We start from the raw sequence: 17,279 nt of genomic DNA, 5'->3' as shown, positions 1-17,279 counted from the left end.
CGCCTTCAAAGTCCCCTCTCGGCCCCGGTCCTCTTTGTGAAGAAGAAGACAGGGGACTTGCGCCTATGCTGTGATTACCGCCGGCTAAACGCCATTACGGTGCGGAATCGCTACCCCCTGCCGCTCATCCCGGAGCTACTGGAAAGGTTGCGGGAGGCCACGATCTTCACCAAGCTCGATCTCCGGGGGGCCTACAACCTGGTGCGGATACGAGAAGGAGACGAATGGAAGGCGGCATTCGGCACCCGATACGGACACTACGAATACACTGTCATGCCATTTGGGTTGACCAATGCTCCCGCCGTTTTTCAGCACTTCATGAACGACGTGTTCCGAGACATGTTGGATCGGTTCGTGGTTATCTACCTCGACGACATCCTGATTTACTCCCGGTCCAGGGAAAGCCACCTTCGACACGTCAGTCTGGTTCTGCAACGCTTGCGGGAGCAACAACTCAATGCGAAGCTGGAGAAATGCGTCTTCTTCCGGACTTCCATAGAATTCCTCGGGCATATCATCTCGCCCGAGGGCATAGCCATGGACCCATGTAAAGTAGAAGCTTTGTGTAGCTGGGAAGCCCCTCGTCGGGTGAAGGATGTTCAGCGCCTACTGGGCTTCGCCAACTACTACCGGACCTTCATCCCGGTTCGCCACACTGACAGCTCCACTTACCCAGCTCCTCAGGAAGAAGGTTGCATTCCGGTGGGGTCCCCCGCAGCAAGAAGCATTCACAGCCCTCAAGAAAGCCTTCGTCACGGAACCCGTCCTGAGGCATCCCGACCCGCTCCGGCCTTTTGTGGTGGAAACGGACGCGTCCAATGTGGCTCTGGGAGCGGTGCTGCTACAGGCTCCGACGAATGGTGGCACACTTTTTCCCTGCGCTTACTACTCCCGGAAACTCAACCCTTCCGAGCGCAACTACACTATCTGGGAAAAAGAGTTGCTGGCTATCAAGGCTGCATTCGAGGCTTGGCGACACCATCTGGAGGGGGCCCGACATCAGGTGGAGGTCGAGCGGACCATCGGAATCTCGAGCACCTCACCACAGCTCGGAAGTTGAACCAGCGGCAGATCCGGTGGTCGTTGTTTTGCCCGGTTCAACTTCCGCGTGACCTACATTCCCAGCGGTCACAACCGAGGGCGGATGCCCTGTCCCGCAAGCCAGAGTACCTCTGCGCCAAGGACCCCTTCCTCCACGGACAGTGCTGCCGGCAGAAGCCTTGGCCGCAGCACGGAGCCAGTGGACTTGCGGGCCCAGGTGCGAGGCGCAGCGCCAGGACGCCTGGTCGCAGCAAAGGAGAGCGGAGGTGGGCCCCACGTCTCCTTGGACCTTGGAGGAGGACTTACTCAAGTTTCGGGGCGATTATATGTGCCCACAGGACCACTCCGAGCCCTCGTCATGACCCAGTGCCACGACAACCCTGCAGCAGGACATTTTGGGTTCTTCAAGACCCTCCACCTGGTGACACGGACCTTTTGGTGGCCCAGTGCGGCATGATATACATGCCTACGTGACATCCTGCGTACCGTGCCGGCAAGCCAAGACCGCCACGGGGCCCCTCCCGGCTCCTCCAGCCCTTGCCGACACCCGACAGACCCTGGGGCGATCTCTATGGATTTCCTGACAGACCTGCCGCCGTCCTCTGGGTTCACCACGGTGCTGGTGGTGGTGGACATGCTCACCAAGATGGCACACTTCATCCCATGCCGCGGACTGCCCACAGCCGCAAAACGCCCGCCTCTTTCTGCAGCACATCTTCCGCCTCCATGGTCTACCGGACAGGGTGGTTTCGGACCATGGAGTTCAGTTCACAGCCCGCTTCTGGAAGAGCCTGATGGCGCGTTGGAGGTGCAGGTATGTCTGTCGTCATCGCACCATCCGGAGACCGACGGGGGTACAGAGAAGGTCATCGGTATACTGGAACAGTATCTCCGTTGCTTCATCAACCAGCAACAGGACAACTGGGCCGACTACCTGTCTCTGGCGGAGTTTGCTTTTAACAACTCTCAGCACACCTCTACTCAGATGACCCCGTTCTTTGCCAATGTGGGGTACCATCCGCGCTCTTCCTCTGGCACCACCGGACTCTCCTGTTCCCGAACGCAGACCTTCCTGACGGAATTGCATGCGGTCCAACAGTTGGTACGCCAGCAGCTGAATCGGGCAAAGGAGGACTACAAACGGTCCGCTGACCGCTCCCGACGGGCAACGCCCCGCTGGCAGTTGGAGACCGGTGTGGCTCTCCACCAAACACCTCCCGTCCGACCGCCGGTAAAGAAGTTGGACCACCGATTCATCGGCCCGTTCCTGTCGAGGCAGTCATCAACCCGGTAGCCTACCGACTGACCCTGCCACGATCCATGCGGATCCACCCGTTTTCACCGGTCCCTTCTGGTTCCTGAGGCCACACCGAGTCCCCTTCGGTGCCCAACAGCACCCGTCACTGTCGCCGAGGACGGGTCGGAGGAATCTGAAGTCCACAGCGTCTGAGACTCTCGCTGGCTAAAGGGTCGCTTCCAATATTTGATCGCGTGGAAGGGATACGGGACTGATTTCTCCTGGGTAGATGCCTCCGGCGTTCATGCCCTGACCTGGTGCAGGCCTTCCATGAGCAGAACCCAGCCCGACCGCATCCCGATCGTCAGCCCGGGGAAGGGCCCTGCGGTGAGGATAGTGTTGTGACCCAGGTTCCTGGACCCAGACTCCTGGACTCGGATGATTCAGAAAATGAGGGAGAAGACCTGGCAAGCCCTGCTTCTCTTGAGCCCTCTCCTCCCTGGCACCCACTCAAAGGGAGGGCCGGCAAGGCCTGATTCTCCGGCCTTCTTCTGATTTGGCAACGCCCCAAGAACAGTTTTGGAGGGACGCAAGATTACGAAGGCTTGATCGGCGTGCGCAGCAGCGGAAGAGTTGGGACAAAGCCAAGTCATAATTGTCATGCAGTGACATCTGCAGAGACTATAAATAGGAGGCGGGACTTCCTGGTTTTTTGTCTTGGACAAAGCGATGAATTTGGCGCGAGCTAATTCATGGAGGGAAGAATATATTCGTGAGTAATTCTGGCCTTATCTATAATTTCCTCGTTATCTCCAGAAACTTGGCAGGCCCGTGGGTAGACGTGGCCAGGACATGTATCTATGTAAATAAAAGGAAAAGAAAAAAAGGAAGGCCTCTGATGGACTCTTTGCTGGGAGTATTGGGGGAAGGGAAACAGAACACGCTGGGTGAGATCATCAGTGGTTTTGGGGTGAGTTACCAACTGTACGCTGACGATACACAGCTGTACTTTTCCACCCCAGGCCACCCCAACAAAGCTGTCGAAGTACTGTCCCGGTGTCTGAAGCCGTACGGGTCTGGATGAGGAGAAACAGGCTCAAGCTCAACCCCTCCAAGACGGAGTGGCTGTGGATGCCGGCACCCCGGTACAGTCAGCTGCAACCACGGCTGACTGTTGGGGGCGAGTCATTGGCCCCGATGGAGAGGGTGTGCAACTTAGGCGTTCTCCTGGATGGGTGGTTGTCTTTTGAAGATCACTTGTCGACCGTCTCCAGGAGAGCTTTTTATCAGGTTCGCCTGATTCGCCAGTTGCGCCCCTTCCTTGACCGGGATGCCCTATGCACAGTCACTCATGCCCTTGTTACCTCTCGCTTGGATTACTGCAATGCTCTCTACATGGGGCTCCCCTTGAAGAGCACCCGGAGGCTCCAGTTGGTCCGCTCATGGCTCCCATGTAACACCACTCCTGCGCAGGCTGCACTGGCTACCTGTGGTCTTTCGGGTGCACTTCAAGGTGTTGGTTACTATCTTTAAAGTGCTCCATGGCTTAGGGCCGGGTTACTTACGGGACCGCCTACTGCTATCGATTGCCTCCCACTGACCCGTGCGCTCTCACAGAGAGGGACTCCTCAGGGTGCCGTCCGCCAAGCAATGTCGGCTGGCGGCCCCCAGGGGAAGGGCCTTCTCTGTGGGGGCTCCCACCCTCTGGAATGAACTTCCCCCAGGACTCTGTCAACTGCCCGACCTTTGGACCTTTTGCCGCGAGTTGAAGACATATCTATTTATTCGCGCAGGACTGGCATAGAATTTTTAGTAGTTTTTAATATTTGGATTTAAATTTTATTGGGTTTTATGGTTTTAAATGGATTTTAATTTGGCCTTATATTTAATAAGTTTTTTAATTATTGTTTTTATTGTGCACTTTTTATTGTTTTATTTGGCTGTGAACCGCCCTGAGTCCTTCGGGAGAAGGGCGGTATAAAAATTTAATTAATCATCATCATCATCATCATCATCATCATCATCATCATCATCATCTATGAACAAGCCACAAAGGATAGGATAGGATAGGATAGGATAGGATAGGATAGGATAGGATAGGATAGGATAGGATAGGATAGGATAGGTCTTCAAGTCCAACACCCTGCTCAGGCTATATCATTTCAGACAAACGGTTGTCCAATCTTTTCTTTAAAACTTCCAGTGCTGGAGCATTCACAATTACTGGAGGCAAGTTGTTCCACTTATTAATTGTTCTGTCAGGAAATTTCTCCTAAGTTGCTTCTCTCCTAAATTAGTTTCCATCAATTGCTTCTTGTCCTGCCCTCAGGTGCTTTGGAGAATAGCTTGACTCCCTCTGCTTTGTGGCAACCCCTGAGATATAGGAACAGTGCTATCATGTCACCCTGAGTTCTTCTTTTTATTAAACTAGATATACCCAATTCCAGCAACTGTTCTTTATATGTGTTAGCCTCCAGTTCCCTAATCATCTTTCACTCTTTCTAGAGTCAACATCTTTTTTACATCATGGCGACCAAAACTGGATGCAGTATTCCAAGTGTGGCTAAATATAATAAATGACAGAGTTCTAAAACTTTTGTCGAGTTATAATTGTAAATCAAAGTAACCTGCTCCTAAACCATAACTAAAATAAAAGTATAGTGAAAGGAACAAAAGGTAGGTTAGACAAAAGTAGAATGTGTGAATCTATTGTGATGGACGACACATTCAATATGGTCCAGTAGCTTAGTCATTTTATTTATTTGTTCTGTTTATTGAATTTATATGGCCACCCATCTAAGAAAGCAACTCTGGGCAGGCAACAGAATAAGAACTGTCTTCCTGGGAGGAGAAAAGAGAGAACTAGCAGGGTTGACCAAATGCTGCAACAAAGAAGCCATGCCTGATCCTTCCAAATGATTTGTCTTGATTCAGCAGGACCCAGAATGTTCCCTTCCTGCCAGAACTGATGGGGCAAATAGCTTAGGAGAGACAGTTCCTCTAATATCCCACTTAATACCACAAATTGCAGCCAGAAGCCTAACACGGACATATTGTGGTTATTAGAGCAACTATACTGAAGGAGTATTTTGAATGGAGTATAAATACCAGTTTACCTTTGAAAATGTAATGCAGAATTATAATCTTACAAAACGTGATGCAGATTTTTCTTAGAGCTTGCTTTTAAAGAAATATTAGCATACTAAATTGTAGGTCTTTGCTAAATAATGCTCTACTTTTCTCAACAGATTCAGAGGATGTTGCAGTTACAGTGACTGCCCTTTTGGCCTGCTTGAACAGTTGCTGCAATCCATGGATCTACATGTTTTTCAGTGGGCATCTCCTACAAGACTTCTTGCAGAGTTTCTTGTGTTGTCGAAAAATTAAACAAAGATTGAATAAAGAAGATACTGAGAGCATTAGCAGGAGACAGACTTCTTTCACTAATAATATAAGTCCAACAAACAGTTTGGATACATGGAGAGAATCACCAAATTTATCATGATTTATTAACTATTTCAATTTCTTTCTAGACCATTAATAAAATACTAATATCTCTGAGTGCCAAAAAAGCACTTTAGCTACCAGGTATCATGTGATCAATAAAGTAATCGATTGGCAAAAAAGTTATCATTTTATGTCAATGAAAACAACAAATTAATATCTAAAAATATATGTGAACATGTAGTCAATGATATTGATGGAAAATCAGATAACATGCAATATTTTTCCAGACAGACAATTATAAACCTTGGCATTAATCCTTAATGAGGTACAGCATTCTATGAAGTAATGGCTACTACTCTGTAAAAATATTTGCTCAGTCCCTTCAAAAGTCTTGCTGAGGAACATCCTAATCTTTCAAGAAATGACTAAATACAGTATTTAACGCTGTGATCAACCATTTATAGGTAGTTCTTGACTTACGACTGCAATTGACCCCAAAATTTCTGTTCCTAAGTGAGACAATTTTGCCCCATTTTACGATCTTTCTTGCCACAGTTGTTAAATGAAGCACTGCAGTTGTTAAGTTAAAATGGCTTCCCCATTGTCTTTGCTTTCAGAAAGTTGCAAAAGGTGATCACATGATCCTGAGACATTGTCATAACCATCATAAATATGAGTCAGTTGTCAAGCATCTGAATTTTGATCACATGACCATGGGAATACTGCAACGATTGTGTGAAAAACAGTCATAAGTCACTTTTTTCAGTGCTATTGTAACAGTCATTAAATGAACTGTTGCAAGTCAAGGACTACCTGTATCAAAATCGTATTGGAAATAATAAATTGGCCTGATCTAAAGCTATGTAGATGACAAATAACTGTGGAACACCCAACCAATATTAATTTTTAAGCTGAATTAAATATTATGGAAAGCTATAATAGCTTAAGCTATTCTGAGAAACAGAAAAAAACATATAAAGTACTGGATTCTTTAAGGGAACCCATTGAATGTTTATATCATTTGTAATATAGTATGTAAGAAATTGCTTCCTTGTGATTATTTTTATATTTAAGTAGGCACATGGACATATTTGGGTAGAAGTTGGGAATGCTCCAACACTGGAAATTTTTAAGAAAATGTTGGATAACCATCTGTCTGAGATGGTGTAGGGTTTCCTGCCTGGGCAGGGGGTTGGACTAGAAGGCCTCCAAGGTCCCTTCCAACTCTGTTGTTATTATTTATAACAGGGCTTTATCAACTTAAAAGTGTCAGAAAAAAAATCATTGTTATTCTGACAGCAAAAGAATAAAAGTTTCTTTCATCAATCTGAATTTAGAATTTAGAAGTGGCTCAGTTGAAACTTGGATCATTAGCATTGTATGATTGGAAAAGAAATACACTATATTATACCATAGGTAATTTTTAAAATCACAGGTTGTCACTTCATTTTTTTATTGGTTCTCATTACATCTCTGTAGCACATATAGGTAGAAAAGCAGCGCAATTCGCTTTTGCAGCAACAATATTCTGGTGAGTTTTATTTAGATAGTAGAACACAAACAATATTGCCAGGCTAAGTAACTAAAGTGACAGAAGGGGAACAGGCAAAGAGGTTTTCCAGATAGTTTTAATGCAAAATTAAATATGTAACTGACATTTATGATATTTTTCCTACATTACTAGTTACTTTGCAATGTGGTATAATTATCCTGACTTTGTTATTTTGCTAATTAAAGGTGTTTAAAGGCATACCAAAAGGGTATATTAACTTTTCTCAAACCATTATATGCCCAATAAACTTTCATATAAACTTAGATGCAACAACTGGCAATACTGTTTATTTCTTCAGTCTCTTTTAACCTGTTAATTTTTCTTGTCCTTAATGAATACCATTAGAATTTGGACTCTTTTTTTTTTTAACAACGATTTAATAAGCCTTAATCCCAAAGGTGCTTTTTCAAGAGGCAACTAGACATGCTGTTTTTTCTTTGAAAACATTTCAACCAGATGTGAAGAAGCATCCTGGATTAGAAGCAAAACATCTTGCTGTTTTCAGTATTCTAAGTGTAAAACACAACACCCAGGGTTCTGAAGTTCTGCCTCAAGCTCCTAAAAAATGGGGCATTTGATTTCACTTTGTTTCCAATATCCTGCAATTGTGTTTGTCCTTTTTTAATTCTTAAAACAGAGACTTGGAGAATGCATTACAAATGAAGTAGGCATATGTTCTGCTCTTAATTGCATCTTATATAGAAAGAAGAATTAAGAGAGTATGTGTACATGTTTAGACATTTAAAAGAAACATTTTGGACATTAATTAAAACTTCTGTTTGCCCAGTTGGTAAGTTTACTGCTGTTTTTAAATTGTTTGCTACTGGGATATTAGAATTCATGGGTTACAATGTAGCATTCTTGTCCCTTTTTCTCCTGTCCTTTCTTTTTGCAATATTTTTCGGAGACTGCCCAATTTAAAAATATACGTTGAATACTTTTGTATGTTAAAATGTTAACTTTGCTGTTGAGGTTGTGAGTTATTAAATGTCAATCCTGTATGTTCATTTGATCCTTTGTTGAGCTTTACAGGCAGACTGCCACATCTGAAAGCATGCACTGTGTATGCAGTAGAAACTTCAAATTACATATTGTACTTTTTCTGCTTATTGCAGGTAGTCCTCAAATTACGACCTCTATTGAGCCCAAAATTTCTGTTGCTAAGTGAGATATTCGCCCCATTTTACTTGTCACTTGTTATTAAGTGAATCACTGTAGTTGTTAAGTTAGCAATACAGTTGTTAAGTGAATCTGGCTTTCCTATTGACTCAGAAGGGTATAAAAGGAGAGATCACGTGACTCCAGGACATTGCAACTGTCATAAATGTGAGTCAGTCTGAATTTTGATAATGTGACTACAGGGATATTATAATAGTTGTATGTGTGAAAAAAAGTTGTAAATCACCTTTTTTAGTGCTGTAACTTTGAACGGTCACTGAATGAACTATTGTAAATCAAGGACTACATCTGCTTTGTTCCAGTTTGTGTTAAATGAATTTATCTCTTGCTATTTGACTCTGCTCAAAGCTCTGTGATTGTTCGATGTAGATACTGATTGCAAAACTACTTTACTGTTACTTCTGTTGTTTACTATGATCATTTTAAACAAAAATAAAATAAAGATGTTATTGATCAATTTTTCTACAAGTTAAGTAGAAAATAGCATGTAGCATAGATTTTATCCTTATTTACTTATGTGTCTTTAGAGTGAATGCTTGATTGACAAAAAAATCCTTTGAAATTACATTGTACATATGGCGCCTGTTATCAACTTTGTCAGGGATCTCCACACTTAGGCCGCCGTCCACTTCCAGGCCATGGCCTATTTGGAAGTGAACCGTGCAAGTGGTAGGTCACTGTGCGTGCATGCAAGAACACTTGACTTGCACGAATGGTGTGCTGGCATGCGTGTATATGCATGTGTAGCTCAACTTGCACAACTCGAGCTGTGCTTGCATGTGCACGCACACCGTCCCATCCTTGTGCAAAGTCAAGCTGCGACTTGCATGGCCGGTTCTCCTCTCCCCCCCAAGGAGAAGGGGGAACCAAGACACAAAGGTTGAGGACTGCTGATCTAGGTCACTTGAAACATTTAAAAGTTTTTCTGAGCTTAGAATATTTAACACTTTAAATTTGCTCATAATATACACTGTCATTTCTGTTATATTAGTCTACTTAGCAATAAGCGTATTTCATGAAAACTGGATTTAAAACTCTAGTAATAATTCTTAATTAGTTTTTAATAACTTGTAACCTATTATTTATAACCTACTGTGAAAGAAAAAAGACAAATCCAGATGGAATACCATTTTGCCTTTTAAAGCAAAAAAAAAAAAAAATCCACAACAAAAGTGTAGTCCTTACCCAGAACAGCTTTCATTACAATTTCACAGTAATTCTTGATTTATTTTTAACAACCTTTCTATTTTGTTATCAAAGCCAGAATAGAACTGCAGAGTAAAGCTGCCCCAGGGATCAGCAAACATAACTTCACATTAAAAATGACCTTCCCGGATTTTTTTTACTGCAAATTTTATTTTCATGACAAGGAACCATTTATACAATACAAACTGATCTTTACATTTGAACAATCATAGCTGATGTTACCTACTTCTAAAATTCTTTGCTTTTTTGTGTGAATAAATTTAAGTTTTCCTCTGATATATCTGAAGTCTACTGCAGAGATAATGATGAAGAGGATTTACAAGGTAAGTGTTGTGACTCCAGCCCCTGAACCTGGCCCCATGCCCGAAAGTGACTCCGAGAGTGAGGGGGAAGGGCCGGTAAGGCTTACCTCGGGAGCACCGATTCCTTTGGCCCGGCTCCAGGAGCCAGAACCAGACCAGTTGGAGGACGTAATGAGGCCGTCATCCCGATTCCTCCCTTCCCCTGGCTACGCCTTCAGACCCAGTTGACAACAATAATCAAGCTTGGATCAACCCGCGCTTCAGAAGATTAGAGAGGCGGCATCATCAAAGGGAAGGGTGGGGCAGGAGCCCCACTCCACAGGATATATAAGGAGCTTTGGGACTGCTCTCATTTCACGGGAAGCAAAAATTAGCTGAACCGTTTCAAAGAGAGCTGAAAGTCTTACTCTGTGAGTCATTTGTTGGAACTTTGGCAGACAGCTGCGATTTCTCTGCCAGGACTGATAAGAGCCGTGAATCCACTGGCTGAAGGCCAGCTCATTGCTCTGAAGTGGGGAAAGAGACAACAGTAAGACATTCAATCGTGCAGATCCTTATATTCATTTTGAAATGGTATAGACATGCAGGTAGTCCTCTTACCTACTTACCTACTTACAACAATTCATTTAGTGACTGTTCAAAGTTACAACAGCACTGAAAAAAGTTGACTTGTGACTATTCTTCACACAACCATTGCAACAACTCCATGGACATATGATCAAAATTCAGATGCATGCCAGCTGACTCATTTATTACCACTGCAGTGTCCCGGGATGATATGATCACCTTTAGTGATCTTACAAGAAAGTCAGTGAGAAAGCCAGATGCACTTAATAACCATGTTACTAACTTAACAACTGCAGTGATTTACTTTACTGTGGCAAGAAAGGTTGTAAAATGGGCAAAAATTCACTTAACAAATGTTTCACTTAGCAATAGACAAGTTGGGCTCAATTATAGTCGTAAGTCGAGGACTATCTGTACTACTATTTATCTGCTGCTAACACTAGAACCAAAGTTTCTGGAATGGCACCTTTGTCTTGTTGGAGATAAACTCAGCCTAAATTCACCAACTAGCCTTTCACACCTTTTAGACACTAACTCAACACTCACGCAAGGCGTCCATAGCATTTCTACAACCTGAGTGGCAGTGCACAGTTTTATGTGCATATTAATCAGGGGTGAAATGGTCCCAGTTCGGACTGGCTCGGCCAGTCCAGTCGCGATGGTGGCTGCTGATTCGGAGGACCGGTAGCAAAAATCCCTGGCCCTGCCCCCTGCCTCTGCTGAGCCGCACCATCAGGTTTTTTTTTTTTTTTTAACTTTTAAAGGCAGTTTTTCTTCAGCCAAAAACATGCCTTTAAAAGTTAAAAAAACCCTCTGATGATCCTGGGGCTGAGCAGAGATCATCAAAACCCTTTAAAAGTTTTTTTAAAAAACCCTTTTCAGCTGAAGGGGAAAAAAAAGAGGTTTTAAAAGCCTCCTCTGGTGATCCCAGAGGAGTTTCCTGATCCTCACAAGCTTTTAAACTCACGTTTTAATAGACCCCACTTACAAGAGCCCCCACCCATGCCCAGCCAATTCCCCCTCCTCACTTACCTATAATTACTGCTCCTTTCGGGCTAGCAACGGCATGCTTTTCTTCAGCTACTGATTACAGTTTGCCTTGACTTCCTGCTTTGCTGAATGAGGAACTCTGGAAGCTGAAATCCACAAACTAAGTTACTAAGGTTGGAGACTCCTGATCTAAATAAATAAATAAAAATAATAAAATAAAATATTTGTGCAGCTTTCTGAGATTTGGTGTGTTTCTGTAGTGTTTCATCTAACTGCACAAACACACAAAATCTCACAAAGCTATATGTGGCATTGTGTGTGTGTGTGTGTGTGAGTCAGTTGTGTTGTGTGTGTGTAAAGTGTGAAAGTGTGAGATTCCTGCTTGTTGCAGGGGCCATTTTGGGTGAAGTGCAGCTACTTTTACATTGTGTGTGAGTCAGTTGTGTTGTATTGTGTGTGTGTGTGTAAAGTGTGAAAGTTGGTTTTTGGTACCTCTTATTGTTTTGTATACCTTATTTATTATTTTTATTATTTATTGTTATTGGCCATGCCCACCCAGTCATCTGACCATCAAGCCACGCCCACCAAGTAAGCCACCCCACATAACCAGTAGGGAAAATTTTTAGATTTCACCCCTGATATTAATAATACCTCACTGCAAATCTACTCCTAAAAATTTCATTTAAATGGAATAACATGGAGAAAAGGACTGAATCCTGGTACCCAGAGTCTCAATTGTTTACCCTATGTTGAAGGGAAGTACTTCCATCTTTGCAGGTGGGCCACAGATGTACCATTGATATCAAACACCACCAAGAGTTATATTAATAGTAGGAGAACTACATTTCCTTATCTAGGTACCAGTATACAGTATGTTATCCACAAAACTGTTTCTCTCAGTTTAAGTGAAAATGATATAGAAAATTTACTTCCAGGACTTTTGTAACTATCTTCCCATCCCTTGCAAAACTTTCCTTCAAAAAGAAGCATTCTGAAATGGTATGTTAAAGAGAAGGTGTACTATCACCTCTTGCAAGATAGGTGGCACCTCATTTTCTCTTAGAGAAGTATTGATTACTTTTGGATTACTTTCAGACTCTAGATGCCTACTCAGGAGTGGCTACAGTTAGTATTCAGTAGTTTTTTTCTAAATATGTATTGGAGAGCTGCCAATTTATCCATGACTGCTTCAAAGTGGTTGTCACTTATGGATTCAGAGAATGTCTCTGATCCTACTGGCATCATTTACTCTGCAATGAGATAAGCATTCTTGTATAAAGATTCAAGACAAGTCTTTTGTGTTGAAACAATTCAGATTCTAGTAAAGTTCCAGTTTTTCCAAATGGAGCTTTCTTCTAAAAATAAAAAGATCTATATTGTCTGATGCATTTTCAGGAAGGATAAACTGTGATGAGATGTAAACAATGGCAGAGAGCCATAATCATAATGTCAGGGGGGAATTTTCTTCAAGTCATATCAACAGGAAGCTACTTTAGGCATTATGACATGATGATTATAATAATTATATGTTGCTGTTACAGAGCATCCCTTGGTACCATATTCTTATTTGGAGTAAAATAATGCTTTAATAGCATCATTTGATAGATAGTCTGTAAACCGGATGCAATATATGAATATATAAATTCTTCCTTATACTTTGAAATTTGTAGGGAAAGAAATCTATAACAAATAATATTATCAAGGCCTTATGTTCAGAAGGACACTTATTTCTGTATTTTTCACCATTTTTCAGTATGAAAATTAATGTTTCTTTCTAATATTCAATTCCAAATAGCTTTACTATCTGTTCACCAAATTGTTCTGATTTTTACTAAATGTATTTTATTGCTTTGCTTTGCTTCTTACATTCTATTGACATATTTCATTAATGTTTTCCTTCTACAGCAATAAATTTGGAAAAAAAATAGTGTGCAGAGAACTGCACAAAAGTTATCTTTTAAACAATATAATTCTTTTTTTCTTCAGATTAACTGCATGGTACAATATGCAGGGAGGACGGAATATGCTAAGACGCAATCTCAAGAGGACGCAAATCACTTTTTTAGGAGCAAAGTTTACCCAGACTCTTCTCCCAGAACCTTTCCAAAATGGGGGGCAAAGAGAAGCAAGTGATAAACTTATACCATATTGCAAAGTTGCAACACAAACTTTGCTACTTGCTACCTTATGCTTTAACTTATGAGAGTCCAGATCTGTTTACCTTAGCCAATATTTTATCACATTTGTTCATTTTGTTAGAGAAAGTTCAACATTATGCAACAATGGCAGCCTTGGGCAAAAGCAACTAATGGTAAGTCTTCATACTATCCCTTGTGCATTAGAAAATGAAGTCAGGGGAAGGTAAACTGGGGGCCAAGGAACATTAAAATTTGCAGTTTTCTCTCACTATCATGTGCAGAATATATTCATTGTCATTCATTCATTTGTTGCTACTCTTCAGAAGCATGTCATGATGGTTATTTTTTTTAAGATATATTTTTATTGTTTACATATGAATATATTGAATACAGTGTAATTTTCCTGGCATTCCACTACCCTAAAACAAAAGTAAAAAAAATCAGAATAATCAGTGGTGGGTTGCTACCGGTTCGCCCCGGTTTGGGTGAACCTGTAGCGGCAGCGGCGGGAGGCTCCACCCACCCACCTGGACATCTCTGCGCATGCACAGAAGTTTTGTGTGTGTGCACGCGCGTGCCCACGAGCAAACCAGTAGCACTTGAAATTGAAACCCACTACTGACAATAACATATATACTATTTTAAACAGTGCTAGTGTTGTACAATAGTTTCTGACCACCTTATTATAGTATGTTAACTTATCTATTATTCTAATAGTTACATTCCTATATCAATATTAAAAATATCTCTTTCCATGTCCACCTAACCTGATTCTTTCGCATTCCAACTTCTATCTCATGTTTCTAACCATTGATAGAATCTATTCCATGTTGAATAGTATTCTGTATCTCCTTTATCTTTTATTTTTAGCGTTAGTCTGTCCATTTCTGCACATTCTAGTACAGTGATGGCTAACCTTTTTTGGACCGAGTGCCCAAACACCCAAAATGCAACACGTGTGCAGCCCCCATACATGTGCAGCAGAGACTGGAAGACCAGCTGGCTGGCGGGAGGTGTGTGTGCATGTGCAGCGGACCTGAACTGGGGTGTCGGCTTGCGTGCCATCAGAGAGGGTTCTGCGTGCCACCTCTGGCACGTGTCCATAGGTTCGCCATCATGATTCTAGTATCTTCCTTATCATCTCATCCTCTGAAGGGGTGTTTTCATTTTTCCACTGCTGCGATTATACAATTCTTGCTGCAGTCAAGATATGTAATATTAGATATATTGCCCCTTTGTCATAGCCATTGGATATAATGCCTACTAAAAACAATTTTGGCTTAAAATCTATATGTTGTCTGGTCATTTTTTTCACTACCTGGATATCCATTTTCTTTATTAATTCATCCCTCTGTTTATTTGTAAGATTTTTAACTATCATTTTAGTTTTTTTCTTATTTATTTTTTATCCAGCAACCTCTCCATATTCCTCTAATTTCTCTATGAGTCTTGGGCCTGATTCTAATGGTTTCTCTAAAATAAAGACTAAATCATCAGCAAATACTTGTAATTTATACTTTTCTCTTTTGATTTCTATTCCTTTGATTTGCTCATCTTGCCTGATATTTGTGGTTAGTACTTCCAATGTTAAGATAAATAACCATGGAGATAATGGATAGCCTTGCCTTGTCTCTTTTCGTATTGAAAATTTTTCAGTTTCCTTGCCAGTCACAATAACTTTGGCTTTCTGATTTGTATATATTGCCTTGAACATCTTTATGAATTTTTCTCCAAAATCCATATGTCTTACTTGGTATAACATGAATTTCCAGTTCACATTGTCAAATGCCTTTTGGGCATCTAGAAACACAGCTTTTCACTATGTGTTTCATAGTATTCCAGTGTGTCTAATATTACTCTCATATTATTTATTTCTTATCTGCCTTTTGGGTAAGAAGCCATTTTGGTCAGGGTGTATGAACTCCTTCAAAAATCTCTTCAGTTTTTCTGCTACTATTGAGGCGAGTGTTTTATAGTCAGCATTTAGTAGGGATATGGGTCTGTAGTTTGTGCTGAATCTGAATCCTCTTTTGGTATCAAAGCAATGTTAGCTTCCACCCATGATGGTGGTATCTTCGCTTCAGATAAAACTGCATTGTATACCTCTAATAATGATTGGACCAGAGTATCTTGTAGCTCTTTATATATTTCTGCCGGTAGCCCATCTGGGCCAGGTGTTCTGTTGTTTTGTTGTTTTTCGATTGCCTCTGCTAGTTCTTCATTGTTATCCTCTCATTCAGCATTGATTTCATTGCTTCTGGAACCTTAGGCAAGTTGCACCAGGTCTTCTTTTTCAAGGATATTCAATTTATGTTTTGTTAGCTCCATTTGCTGTTTTAAATTTAATTTTTGTGGTTCCTTTTGTAACTCTGCTTCGAGTCTTTTATATTCTAAAGTTCTTTGTTGTTGCTTCTTCCTTTTATTTTTCTTCATTATGTAGCTACTCCTCTCATGTATGCCTTCGCTGCATCCCATAGGTTTTGTAGTGACGTGTCTTCTTTCCTATTTTCTTTAAAGAAGAATCCCATTTGTTTTTCTGACACCTCATATATTCATATCAATTGATCTAAGTGCCAAAGCCCACTGTAACAATATTGCCAAAAAGGCATTAAGAGTTATAAACCTAATTTTGTGTAGCTTCTTCTCCGGTAATATCCGATAATACTAACCAGAGCGTACAAAACATTTGCTAGACCAATTCTTAAATACAGCTCATCTGTCTGGAACCCGCACTGCATATTGGAAATTAATACAATCGAACGTGTCCAGAAATATTTCACAAGAAGAGTCCTCCACTCCTCTGCTTGCAACAAAATACCATATGCCACCAGACTTGAAATTCTGGACCTAGAAAACTTAGAACTATGATGAGCATAGCTCATAAAATTATCTACAACATCCTATCTGTCAATGACTACTTCAGCTTTAACCACAACAATACATGAGCACACAATAGATACAAAATTAAAGTGAACCGCTCCAAATTCGATTGCAGAAAATATGACTTCAGCAACAGAGTGGTCAATGACTGGAATACACTACCTGACTCTGTGGTTTCATCCCAAACCCCGCAAAATTTTAACCTAAGAATGTCTACTGTTGACCTCACCCCATTCCTAAAAGGTCTGTAAGGGGATGTGTGTGCATAAGAGCATCAGCATGCCTATCATCCCTATCCTAATGTTTCCTCTACTTGTATCTATTTTTGTATCTATTATGCTTATAATTATATAAATTACTTAATACATTCTTGACAAATAAATAAATAAATAAATTCTATATATTTTAATATTGATCAATGCAGACTCTATTTTATACTTTTCTTTCATCCTTTCCAGCTGATTCTCATTGGATTATGATCTGCCCATAGATTTGTATCTATTTCTATCTCATATACATTAGTAATTAATTCCGTTGACATCCATACCATACCTATTCTAGACCAGGATTGATGTCTATTAGAATAGAATGCGTATTGGTTTTCTCCTGGGTTCCTCTCTCTTGTACCATTCTAAAGAAAGTTCTAGATAGAATCCTTCTTATTCCTTTCCTTATTCTGTTACTTTTATAGTCCAGTTTTTTGTCTATTATTGCATTAAAGTCTCCTAGGAGACAAAGAT

General features: G+C 41.5%; 1 protein-coding gene across 1 annotated transcript in view; it reads left to right on the top strand.

The window, feature by feature from the left end:
* Positions 1–8,860, top strand: part of AVPR1A (arginine vasopressin receptor 1A) — a 33,120-nt gene extending 24,260 nt beyond the window's left edge. The window contains exon 2 of the mRNA XM_058191647.1: positions 5,527–8,860. Within this exon, the coding sequence (XP_058047630.1) occupies positions 5,527–5,783 (257 nt within the window). The 3' untranslated portion in view covers positions 5,784–8,860. The remainder of the gene's footprint in view (positions 1–5,526) is intronic.
* The last annotated feature ends 8,419 nt before the right edge of the window (positions 8,861–17,279 follow it).

Source organism: Ahaetulla prasina, chromosome 7 (assembly GCF_028640845.1).
Source record: "Ahaetulla prasina isolate Xishuangbanna chromosome 7, ASM2864084v1, whole genome shotgun sequence".
In the NCBI taxonomy this organism is placed as follows: Eukaryota; Metazoa; Chordata; class Lepidosauria; order Squamata; family Colubridae; genus Ahaetulla; species Ahaetulla prasina.
The sequence above is the reverse complement of the archived record's forward strand: the minus strand, read 5'-3'. Positions and strand labels throughout refer to the sequence as shown.